The sequence below is a fragment of the Antedon mediterranea genome, chromosome 1 (assembly GCF_964355755.1).
Source record: "Antedon mediterranea chromosome 1, ecAntMedi1.1, whole genome shotgun sequence".
Lineage (NCBI taxonomy): Eukaryota > Metazoa > Echinodermata > Crinoidea > Comatulida > Antedonidae > Antedon > Antedon mediterranea.
The window spans coordinates 41,325,235-41,338,936 of NC_092670.1; the positions used below are offsets into that span (position 1 = coordinate 41,325,235).

Consider the following 13,702-nt stretch of genomic DNA (forward strand, 5'->3'; position numbering starts at 1 on the left):
TATTATTATTATTATTATTATTATTATTATTATTATCTGCCATAGAATTAATCTATATGCATATCTACCACCGCAGGAAATCCTACCTGCATATTATTATGTATTATTTACCACTGCACGTTGTGATGATAAGGGCTTTGTTGTTTCCAGTATAATTATGTTTAATAACAATTATATTATTATTGACAATTTTACACTAGTATTAGCCATACGGAAGGGCCCGATTCTACTGGGTTTAGAGCGTTTATAATTACTGTATTCTGTATTGTTATTATTGTGGCTATGTCATGGCCCATGATTGTTCAAAATATTTCAACCCGATCAATTGAATTCTTCTACCATGTCGGTAAGTATACTGTTCGTAAGTTCCTCGTGTGTACAAAATTAAAATATATGTACAATAATGTAGATTACAACAAATGGGATCGTGTCAATCTTGTCCAGTTAGAGGTGCTGACATTAGTTCTATTCTCGAGAATAGTAATCATGACTATTATTATTTGTACATGTAGATTACAACAAATGGGATCGTGTCAATCTTGTCCAGTTAGAGGTGCTGACATTAGTTCTATTCTCGAGAATAGTAATCGTGACTATTATTATTTGTACATGTAGATTACAACAATTGGGATCGGGTCAATCTTGTCCAGTTAGAGGTGCTGACATTAGTTCTATTCTCGAGAATAGTAATCATGACTATTATTATTTGTACATGTAGATTACAACAAATGGGATAGTGTCAATCTTGTCCAGTTAGAGGTGCTGACATTAGTTCTATTCTCGAGAATAGTAATCGTGACTATTATTATTTGTACATATAGATTACAACAATTGGGATCGTGTCAATCTTGTCCAGTTAGAGGTGCTGACATTAGTTCTATTCTCGAGAATAGTAATCGTGACTATTATTATTTGTACATGTAGATTACAACAATTGGGATCGTGTCAATCTTGTCCAGTTAGAGGTGCTGACATTAGTTCTATTCTCGAGAATAGTAATCATGACTATTATTATTTGTACATGTATATTACAACAAATGGGATAGTGTCAATCTTGTCCAGTTAGAGGTGCTGACATTAGTTCTATTCTCGAGAATAGTAATCGTGACTATTATTATTTGTACATGTAGATTACAACAATTGGGATCGGGTCAATCTTGTCCAGTTAGAGGTGCTGACATTAGTTCTATTCTCGAGAATAGTAATCATGACTATTATTATTTGTACATGTAGATTACAACAAATGGGATAGTGTCAATCTTGTCCAGTTAGAGGTGCTGACATTAGTTCTATTCTCGAGAATAGTAATCGTGACTATTATTATTTGTACATGTAGATTACAACAATTGGGATCGTGTCAATCTTGTCCAGTTAGAGGTGCTGACATTAGTTCTATTCTCGAGAATAGTAATCGTGACTATTATTATTTGTACATGTAGATTAAAACAATTGGGATCGTGTCAATCTTGTCCAGTTAGAGGTGCTGACATTAGTTCTAGTCTAGAGAATAGTAATCGTGACTATTATTATTTGTACATGTAGATTACAACAATTGGGATCGTGTCAATCTTGTCCAGTTAGAGGTGCTGACATTAGTTCTATTCTCGAGAATAGTAATCATGACTATTATTATTTGTACATGTAGATTACAACAAATGGGATCGTGTCAATCTTGTCCAGTTAGAGGTGCTGACATTAGTTCTATTCTCGAGAATAGTAATCGTGACTATTATTATTTTTACATGTAGATTACAACAAATGGGATCGTGTCAATCTTGTCCAGTTAGAGGTGCTGACATTAGTTCTATTCTCGAGAATAGTAATCGTGACTATTATTATTTGTACATGTAGATTACAACAATTGGGATCGTGTCAATCTTGTCCAGTTAGAGGTGCTGACATTAGTTCTATTCTCGAGAATAGTAATCACGACTATTATTATTTGTACATGTAGATTACAACAAATGGGATAGTGTCAATCTTGTCAAGTTAGAGGTGCTGACATTAGTTCTATTCTCGAGAATAGTAATCATGACTATTATTATTTGTACATGTAGATTACAACAAATGGGATAGTGTCAATCTTGTCCAGTTAGAGGTGCTGACATTAGTTCTATTCTCGAGAATAGTAATCGTGACTATTATTATTTGTACATGTAGATTACAACAAATGGGATAGTGTCAATCTTGTCCAGTTAGAGGTGCTGACATTAGTTCTATTCTCGAGAATAGTAATCGTGACTATTATTATTTGTACATGTAGATTACAACAATTGGGATCGTGTCAATCTTGTCCAGTTAGAGGTGCTGACATTAGTTCTATTCTCGAGAATAGTAATCGTGACTATTATTATTTGTACATGTAGATTACAACAATTGGGATCGTGTCAATCTTGTCCAGTTAGAGGTGCTGACATTAGTTCTATTCTCGAGAATAGTAATCATGACTATTATTATTTGTACATGTAGATTACAACAAATGGGATAGTGTCAATCTTGTCCAGTTAGAGGTGCTGACATTAGTTCTATTCTCGAGAATAGTAATCATGACTATTATTATTTGTACATGTAGATTACAACAAATGGGATAGTGTCAATCTTGTCCAGTTAGAGGTGCTGACATTAGTTCTATTCTATTCTCGAGAATAGTAATCGTGACTATTATTATTTGTACATGTAGATTAAAACAATTGGGATCGTGTCAATCTTGTCCAGTTAGAGGTGCTGACATTAGTTCTATTCTCGAGAATAGTAATCGTGACTATTATTATTTGTACATGTAGATTACAACAATTGGGATCGTGTCAATCTTGTCCAGTTAGAGGTGCTGACAGTTCTATTCTCGAGAATAGTAATCATGACTATTATTATTTGTACATGTAGATTACAACAAATGGGATAGTGTCAATCTTGTCCAGTTAGAGGTGCTGACATTAGTTCTATTCTCGAGAATAGTAATCATGACTATTATTATTTGTACATGTAGATTACAACAAATGGGATAGTGTCAATCTTGTCCAGTTAGAGGTGCTGACATTAGTTCTATTCTCGAGAATAGTAATCGTGACTATTATTATTTGTACATGTAGATTACAACAATTGGGATCGTGTCAATCTTGTCCAGTTAGAGGTGCTGACATTAGTTCTATTCTCGAGAATAGTAATCATGACTATTATTATTTGTACATGTAGATTACAACAAATGGGATAGTGTCAATCTTGTCCAGTTAGTAGAGGTGCTGACATTAGTTCTATTCTCGAGAATAGTAATCGTGACTATTATTATTTGTACATGTAGATTACAACAATTGGGATCGTGTCAATCTTGTCCAGTTAGAGGTGCTGACATTAGTTCTATTCTCGAGAATAGTAATCGTGACTATTATTATTTGTACATGTAGATTACAACAAATGGGATAGTGTCAATCTTGTCCAGTTAGAGGTGCTGACATTAGTTCTATTCTCGAGAATAGTAATCGTGACTATTATTATTTGTACATGTAGATTACAACAATTGGGATCGTGTCAATCTTGTCCAGTTAGAGGTGCTGACATTAGTTCTATTCTCGAGAATAGTAATCGTGACTATTATTATTTGTACATGTAGATTACAACAATTGGGATCGTGTCAATCTTGTCCAGTTAGAGGTGCTGACATTAGTTCTATTCTCGAGAATAGTAATCATGACTATTATTATTTGTACATGTAGATTACAACAAATGGGATAGTGTCAATCTTGTCCAGTTAGAGGTGCTGACATTAGTTCTATTCTCGAGAATAGTAATCATGACTATTATTATTTGTACATGTAGATTACAACAAATGGGATAGTGTCAATCTTGTCCAGTTAGAGGTGCTGACATTAGTTCTATTCTATTCTCGAGAATAGTAATCGTGACTATTATTATTTGTACATGTAGATTAAAACAATTGGGATCGTGTCAATCTTGTCCAGTTAGAGGTGCTGACATTAGTTCTATTCTCGAGAATAGTAATCGTGACTATTATTATTTGTACATGTAGATTACAACAATTGGGATCGTGTCAATCTTGTCCAGTTAGAGGTGCTGACAGTTCTATTCTCGAGAATAGTAATCATGACTATTATTATTTGTACATGTAGATTACAACAAATGGGATAGTGTCAATCTTGTCCAGTTAGAGGTGCTGACATTAGTTCTATTCTCGAGAATAGTAATCATGACTATTATTATTTTTACATGTAGATTACAACAAATGGGATAGTGTCAATCTTGTCCAGTTAGAGGTGCTGACATTAGTTCTATTCTCGAGAATAGTAATCGTGACTATTATTATTTGTACATGTAGATTACAACAATTGGGATCGTGTCAATCTTGTCCAGTTAGAGGTGCTGACATTAGTTCTATTCTCGAGAATAGTAATCATGACTATTATTATTTGTACATGTAGATTACAACAAATGGGATAGTGTCAATCTTGTCCAGTTAGTAGAGGTGCTGACATTAGTTCTATTCTCGAGAATAGTAATCGTGACTATTATTATTTGTACATGTAGATTACAACAATTGGGATCGTGTCAATCTTGTCCAGTTAGAGGTGCTGACATTAGTTCTATTCTCGAGAATAGTAATCATGACTATTATTATTTGTACATGTAGATTACAACAATTGGGATCGTGTCAATCTTGTCCAGTTAGAGGTGCTGACATTAGTTCTATTCTCGAGAATAGTAATCATGACTATTATTATTTGTACATGTAGATTAGGCCTACATCAAATGGAATCGTGTCAATCTTGTCCAGTTAGAGGTGCTGACATTAGTTCTATTCTCGAGAATAGTAATCATGACTATTATTATTTGTACATGTAGATTACAACAATTGCAGGGATAGAATGGATTCCTTCTTCTTCCACAATAAACACTATCCTTACTCAAGAAAAGCTGACAGAGGCTCTATGGATCGTTATTGTTGGATTCATCATCGGATTATTTCTTGCCTTTTTTATTGGTGCTAATGATGCTGCTAACTCATTCGGAACATCGTATGGAGCTAAAGCGTTAACTATACATCAGATTTGTATTCTTGGTTCAATATTTGAAACTCTTGGTGCCATGCTACTTGGAGCCGGTGTTTCGGAAACAATACGCAGTGGAATTATAGATGTTAGTTTATATGAAGGCCAAGAAACTGTTCTTATGCTTGGTCAAGTATCTGCCTTAATTGGTAAGTCGTAGGCCTACAATACCTAACCAAATAATAGTTTACATTTAAATTAAATACATGCTTGGTCAAGTATCTGCCTTAATCGGTAAGTCGTAGGCCTACAATACCTAACCAAATAATAGTTTACATTTAAATTAAATACTATGCTTGGTCAAGTATCTGCCTTAATCGGTAAGTCGTAGGTCTACAATACCTAACCAAATAATAGTTTACATTTAAATTAAATACTATGCTTGGTCAAGTATCTGCCTTAATCGGTAAGTCGTAGGTCTACAATACCTAACCAAATAATAGTTTACATTTAAATTGAATACTATGCTTGGTCAAGTATCTGCCTTAATCGGTAAGTCGTAGGCCTACAATACCTACCCAAATAATAGTTTACATTTAAATTGAATACTATGCTTGGTCAAGTATCTGCCTTAATCGGTAAGTCGTAGGCCTACAATACCTAACCAAATAATAGTTTACATTTAAATTAAATACTATGCTTGGTCAAGTATCTGCCTTAATCGGTAAGTCGTAGGCCTACAATACCTAACCAAATAATAGTTTACATTTAAATTAAATACTATGCTTGGTCAAGTATCTGCCTTAATCGGTAAGTCGTAGGCCTACAATACCTAACCAAATAATAGTTTACATTTAAATTAAATACTATGCTTGGTCAAGTATCTGCCTTAATCGGTAAGTCGTAGGCCTACAATACCTAACCAAATAATAGTTTACATTTAAATTAAATACTATTCTTGGTCAAGTATCTGCCTTAATCGGTAAGTCGTAGGCCTACAATACCTAACCAAATAATAGTTTACATTTAAATTAAATACTATTCTTGGTCAAGTATCTGCCTTAATCGGTAAGTCGTAGGCCTACAATACCTAACCAAATAATAGTTTACATTTAAATTAAATACTATGCTTGGTCAAGTATCTGCCTTAATCGGTAAGTCGTAGGTCTACGTACAATACCTAACCAAATAATAGTTTACATTTAAATTAAATACTATGCTTGGTCAAGTATCTGCCTTAATCGGTAAGTCGTAGGTCTACAATACCTAACCAAATAATAGTTTACATTTAAATTGAATACTATGCTTGGTCAAGTATCTGCCTTAATCGGTAAGTCGTAGGCCTACAATACCTAACCAAATAATAGTTTACATTTAAATTAAATACTATGCTTGGTCAAGTATCTGCCTTAATCGGTAAGTCGTAGGCCTACAATACCTAACCAAATAATAGTTTACATTTAAATTATATACTATGCTTGGTCAAGTATCTGCCTTAATCGGTAAGTCGTAGGCCTACAATACCTAACCAAATAATAGTTTACATTTAAATTAAATACTATTGTTGTTAATGCTTGAACAGATTTGACCAATCACAAGCGATGGATATTTAGAACTGTCATGGGTCAACACGCTCTTGTGGTCAGATGCTCGGATACTGACATGCTAATTATTAATCTTTGAATTAAAATTATTTTGAATTCATGTTGAATGTATTACTAATAAAATACCCTTCCTTAGGCTATAGGTACAGTAAATCTATAACATTTTAGACCTATTATGCCTACACTTCATCAACAATGCTCGATTTGAATGCACATGATTTTTAGTTGGTAGGCGATGTCCTCTTCCTAAGTTTAATTTTGATTACCCCATAATATTTGTATTAGCAGTCCTAAAAATTGTGTATATTTACTACTTCTATCAATTTAAATTATAGATTATGTTTGTTTAATTTAAGGTAGCAGTATCTGGCTCGTTATCGCAACGGTAGTACGATTACCAGTATCTGGTACACACAGCATAGTTGGTGCAGTCATTGGCTACCATGTAGTGGTGTTTGGTCTTGAGGGTATACAATGGTCGGAGTTAGGTAAAATCGGTAAGAGTACGATTACCAGTATCTGGTACACACAGCATAGTTGGTGCAGTAATTAGCTGCCATGTAGTAGTGTTTGGTCTTGAGGGTATACAATGGTCGGAGTTAGGTAAAATCGTAAGAGAATACATATATAGGTATAAAACAAGGAACTTGCGACGGTATACAATTATGTTAGGTTTTCACCTTTGGTATCTATTTCGATAGATAAAATCGTAAATTGAATCGTACATTGATAAACATTGATATAAAATAATGATGTCGGTTGAAACTATTGTTGTTTTTACCTATAGTAATATCGTGGTTTACAAACTATTGTTGTTTTTACCTATAGTGATATCGTGGTTTACAAACTATTGTTGTTTTTACCTATAGTGATATCGTGGTTTACAAACTATTGTTGTTTTTACCTATAGTGATATCGTGGTTTACAAACTATTGTTGTTTTTACCTATAGTGATATCGTGGTTTACAAACTATTGTTGTTTTTACCTATAGTGATATCGTGGTTTACAAACTATTGTTGTTTTTACCTATAGTGATATCGTGGTTTACAAACTATTGTTGTTTTTACCTATAGTGATATCGTGGTTTACAAACTATTGTTGTTTTTACCTATAGTGATATCGTGGTTTAATAACTATTGTTGTTTTTACCTATAGTGATATCGTGGTTTACAAACTATTGTTGTTTTTACCTATAGTGATATCGTGGTTTACAAACTATTGTTGTTTTTACCTATAGTGATATCGTGGTTTACATCGCCTGTCCTATCTGGATTGTTATCCATATTTTTCTTTTATATTCTTCTAAAAACGGTTTTATTGAAGGTAAGTATTTTGTTCTAGTAACTTTTGTAAGTAGTTTAGCTTTACATTTACATTCTCGAAAACAGAGACTCCCTTGATAGAACACAACATTGAACATTTTAGTGGGCGTTTTGTTTTAGAGATTTATGAAAAGAGAAAACCACTATAAGAAAACAATATTAAAAGAATGTTTAAATCTCTCGAAAACAGAGAATCCGGTACAATATTGTAAGACATTTGGCAGCCATTTTGAATTTTGTCGGCCATCTTTTTGAGTCGTGACATACTCATTTATAGGTTACATTCTGATGATAACAGCCTAACATTTATCAATCAATCATAATCATACCCAAATATTGTTTACCGAGTTTTTTTTAATTATAAAAATAAATTGTCTAGGATAATCCTTTGGAGCCAGGTTTGAAGTCACTACCTGTTTGGTATTCACTCGTCATCACTGTCAACTTCTTCTCTATTTTCTATAATACCTCAGGAGGTAAGTAGGCTTACTTTTTCTACTAATGATCTTCTGTTATCTATCACTATTCAGTTTATTAAACTTGATCAGTTGTATAGAGAATGTTTAAACAAAATGGTACTGACACAACCAGCATGCTGGTACTTAGTCATTTTTATACATGTACTGATGAATAAAGTCTCTCTATTTTGGTAATTATACTTATCGTCATTAGCAGTTATGGCTAATTCAAATCGTAAATTGCTAAAATCAATTTAAATAACCTTAAATAGTAGTTGTATAGTAAAGCTGTGTTTATTTAGAAATATATTTAGAAACACGCATTCCATTAGGTATAGATCTTTTAAACGTCGACTTAATTGCTATTGTGCATGCTATATTAACTGGAGTGTAACTATCATTGTGACAAATTCTATCGTATTTGTAGTGTTTGAAGGTATAATACCACTGTACGGAGTCTTCATACTCAGCTTTGGAAGTGGAATTTTGGCTGGTCTTATTGTATTCTGTGTACTGGTTCCGCGTTTGAGAAACAAAATACAAGGTAAATATTCATGAATACCGGTCCTTTCTCAAAACTTTATTTTAAAATGCAATCTGTACAAAGTCGACCTTTCAATAAAGTAAACGATAAAGTAAACTTTTGAGGAATCGTAGCAATGTTTCAACAAACAACAAGTTTGTGTGTGAGTGTTCATTTTTGTTTTCTCGTTTGGCTAGAAATGGTTCCAATTATGTTCCATGCAGATTCAAATGAAATCACTGATATACAAAAAAACACCAACGATGAAACCTCACAAGGTAAGACACCAATTAAATGAGAGAATAAAAAATGTGCACTTATACTGGAAACACTATAAAAAAGAAATGGTTAGATTGATATAAGCCTTTTTTATGGATAGATGAGCAGAGGCAAAGTAGAGTAGCTGCTGATGATGAATGTGTAGATGAATCGGCGACATTATGTAGAGATGATCATCCAATTGTTGTACAACTATGTTCTCCTCTTCTCATACTCTCAGCAGTGTTTTCGTCATTTTCACATGGCGGTAATGATGTTAGGTAAATATACTAGACATAAGAAGACTTAGAAGAAAGTATAATATTCAATTAAATTGCACTCTATCTTGTCAGAGTTCAATTTTCGACATATAGAAATTTTTAATTATCATTTTCCTTTTAGTAATGCAATAGGTCCAGTTATCTCTATTTGGGTCACATATGAGACAGGCGAAGTAGATACAGCAGTTGAAACTCCATTGTGGATTTTGTTCCTTGGAGGAGTAGCTATTTCACTAGGATTATGGTTGCTTGGAAAGCGAGTAATACAAGTTTTAGGCGAAGAGATTACCATGTTAACACCATCAAGGTAATTGTAGTTTCTTTGAACCAAGGAAAGTAAAATTAATTTCACTCTTCCCTGTTGGAACGCATTAGGCCCATATTCTTTTTTCTCTTCTACGATGTGTTCTTTTTTCTCTATTTGAGTAGTAGTAATATCTAATGAAATATCATTTCTGTGATTAAATTCAATAGTGATGTAATGTTTATATATCTATTTTTGCCATTTCAGTTCGTTTACTATAGAACTTGGATCTGCTTTAACAGTTTTAACGGCTTCCAATCTTGGTATCCCAATTAGTACGACACATTGTAAAGTTGGGTCTATTGTTGCAGTGGGTTCTTTTCGTTCTGGAACATCATCCGTTGATTGGTCTTTGTTTCGTAATATTGCAATATCGTGGTTTTTAACTGTACCAACTTGTTTGATATTTAGTGCTGTATCTATGGAATTACTGATGTTCACAGTTTAACACTAACCTATGTGTTGTTTAGTACTGACGTATCTATGGAATTACTGATGTTCACAGTTTAATCCTAATCTGTGTTATGGTAGTATCTATGGAATCACTGTTTAACAACCCTAGTGTAATTGGAATTTCATTTGATTTGCTTTTAACAAGACCGAGCAGAAAAAGAAGTGTCTTAATATGAGACATAATAATTAGGCCTATAGCTACTATTTTCTTCCTGAATAAATTGATGTTCTTTCGTTTAATTAATAATACTTTTATTGAATAAATACTTTCTATGTTGACATAATTGGTTGTGTGAAGATGTACGGTCGTGGAAATTGTTTTTCATGGTAACTCCGATTGTGCATAGCACTGTCGAATGCGTGAAGAACTGTGATACAAAGTTAATTATCATATCACATCTTAAACATTTTGTTTTCATGGTAACTCCGATTGTGCATAGCATTGCCGAATGCGTGAAGAAATGTGATACAAAGTTAATTGTCAAGTCACATCTTAAACATTTTGTTTTCATGGTAACTCAGATTGTGCATAGCATTGCCGAATGCGTGAAGAACTGTGATACAAAGTTAATTGTCAAGTCACATCTCAAACATTTTGTTTTCACGGTAACTCCGATTGTGCATAGCATTGCCGAATGCGTGAAGAACTGTGATACAAAGTTAATTGTCAAGTCACATCTTAAACATTTTGTTTTCACGGTAACTCCGATTGTGCATAGCATTGCCGAATGCGTGAAGAACTGTGATACAAAGTTAATTGTCAAGTCACATCTTAAACATTTTGTTTTCACGGTAACTAACTCCGATTGTGCATAGCATTGCCGAATGCGTGAAGAACTGTGATACAAAGTTAATTGTCAAGTCACATCTCAAACATTTTGTTTTCACGGTAACTCCGATTGTGCATAGCATTGCCGAATGCGTGAAGAACTGTGATACAAAGTTAATTGTCAAGTCACATCTAAACATTTTGTTTTCACGGTAACTCCGATTGTGCATAGCATTGCCGAATGCGTGAAGAACTGTGATACAAAGTTAATTGTCAAGTCACATCTAAACATTTTGTTTTTACGGTAACTCCGATTGTGCATAGCATTGCCGAATGCGTGAAGAACTGTGATACAAAGTTAATTGTCAAGTCACATCTAAACATTTTGTTTTCATGGTAACTCCGATTGTGCATAGCACTGTCGAATGCGTGAAGAACTGTGATACAAAGTTAATTATCATATCACATCTTAAACATTTTGTTTTCATGGTAACTCCGATTGTGCATAGCATTGCCGAATGCGTGAAGAACTGTGATACAAAGTTAATTGTCATAGCACATTTCAAAACATCAAACAACGATTTTTCGTTAATCATGTAAAACCGCAATGATGTACTTTTTGTAATACTGAGTGCTATAATATTAATAAGTAATAATTATAATATGATTCATTATTGCATGCACCTCAGCAGCTCCCAGGATGTGACGGGCATGGTGGCGCTATTCATATTGATCGCTATCAAGATATCCGGTAAATACTTGACTTGTATTATAGTGTCGGTTTCCTTTTCAGATACTTAATATCATCGTTTTCGATTGAAAATCTGTTAGAAAAAATGAATCTTATTATCACATTTTCTCAATTTTTTCTTATGATTATTATTTGTGTCTCTTCAGGTGAGTATTTTGTTGTTGTTTATTAGAAGTAGTGTTTAATAGAAAGTTTCTTTATTAAAGGTTAATTAGTCCATATTAGTACGGTGTAAATATCTATGATTTGTTTAATGAAATAAAATATATAGAAAGCTTCCAAATGTAAAATCAGGACGTGGTCATCATCATGTCAAACAGTATAACATTATTAAATAATTTTAATTTTAGTATTATATTATGGTGAAGAAATGTTAATGTACAATATAGTTTATATGCAGATTCATTGCACAAATCGCTAAATTCAAAAAGTACTTTCAGACGTAAAACTCAAACATTGGAAGCAAATGACAAATGATTCGCACTTAATTAAACAGGGTAGGCATATGAGCTATTATAATGCCGTTTTGACTTGTAAAGTCTGGAAGGTTCATGTGCCAGAACATTTAGCGTTTATCAGTAAGATTAACTCATGGTAATTATTGTACATTGTACGGCAAACCAGTATATTATTATAACAAGATTAATTATTATTTTTATGATTCGAAGTATAAATTCTTGATTTTTTTTTCAAATGTAACTGAGTAATAATGCATTGACCTGGAAGTTCCATAGGGAATACACAGACAGGAAGTTCTTCCCTTGCCACGCGCAGATTATTGTACGCTCACCGACGGCAGTGAAAATAGAACATGTTTGCATCCTGTTTTTAACTTTTTATCTCTAGTAATACATTTATAATAACATTCCTTAAACACGAAAACAAGAATTGCATCCGTAACGGTTTAAGTATTACATTAGATTATTGTAGAAACTGTTGTATAAGTTTAAATATAAATGTGTTGCCCTTTTATATTTCAAGTGATTTTAAATGTAACCCTTGATTATGTTTTTAGACAATTTTAATAACTTTTATGAAATCCGCAATATTCAGCATGTTTGTATAAAAATATTGTATGTAGGTCATAGGTAGGCCTAAATGTTTTTAATATTTGTAAATTTTTTTTATTCACTTTGAAATATACTATGTCATTAAAATAAAACACGTTTTAACAATAATCACAAATATGTACGCGTCACTTGCATGTGACAAAAAAAATGGAGAACATGACCTTTGTTTTTAATTTTAATAATACAAGAGAATATACATACTATATGCCTTATTATAGTGAACTTGTATATATTGAAATAATTTGTACTGCAAACTGAATTTACTGAAATAAAAGTGGGACGAGCCCATAAAAGACAAAACAAAAGATTATTGTAGAAACTGCTGTTAAAATCCCACAGTCTGACCCGTTTATTGGTCAAACAACATTTTCTCGTCCTTGCGCAAAGACACACAAAAGACAATTCAATAATTTCTATTCACTACAGAAACATTTATTCACTGAAAATACTTTTTTAAGAGAATACACATATTTATCCTTAAAATTTCTTTTATAAAAGTATAAGCCAAATGTTACAAATAATTTCATACATTTATGAAAAGTCTTTTTGATACTTTCTTCGTACATGTGAACAATTTATTATGCTGAAATAGTTAATGCCTTATTTGAAAACATACTCACGCCACGTCATCCAAAGAAAATTACTCATTCACAAACGAAATGGTTGATGCATGGAGGTATAACTCCATGGTTGATATGAAAGTATCACACGTCAAAAGAGAACCATGGGCAGAAAATACTCGTTCGGCATGACATTTGCTTTATTTCAAGTTGCAAATGAAAATAAATGTAAATTAGCTATTTAGCATTTCAGAAGTGTTTTAGGGAGTAAAAAGAAATGTTGCTAAGCAAAACAGCTATGGCAAACTGGTAAAAAAAAAATTAAAAAATTTGAAAAGGATATACTAC

General features: G+C 32.8%; 1 protein-coding gene across 1 annotated transcript; it reads left to right on the top strand.

Moving 5' to 3' along the window:
• The first annotated feature begins 217 nt into the window (after positions 1–217).
• LOC140050224 (sodium-dependent phosphate transporter 1-A-like) lies at positions 218–11,917 on the top strand. Its single transcript, XM_072095329.1, has 10 exons — positions 218–346; positions 4,855–5,209; positions 6,961–7,101; positions 7,843–7,928; positions 8,307–8,403; positions 8,813–8,929; positions 9,106–9,186; positions 9,288–9,447; positions 9,569–9,754; positions 9,959–11,917. Exons 1-10 carry the CDS (start codon positions 341–343, stop codon positions 10,197–10,199), a joined length of 1,470 nt encoding a protein of 489 aa, XP_071951430.1. The 5' UTR covers positions 218–340; the 3' UTR covers positions 10,200–11,917.
• Positions 11,918–13,702: the final 1,785 nt, after the last annotated feature.

Bases quoted from the DNA above. Each gene is read 5' to 3' on its own strand.
- LOC140050224 (XM_072095329.1), top strand. The intron at 8,404-8,812 runs GTAAGTAGGCTT...TCGTATTTGTAG, and splicing joins TTTCTATAATACCTCAGGAG to TGTTTGAAGGTATAATACCA. The intron at 9,448-9,568 runs GTAAATATACTA...TTTTCCTTTTAG, and splicing joins CATGGCGGTAATGATGTTAG to TAATGCAATAGGTCCAGTTA.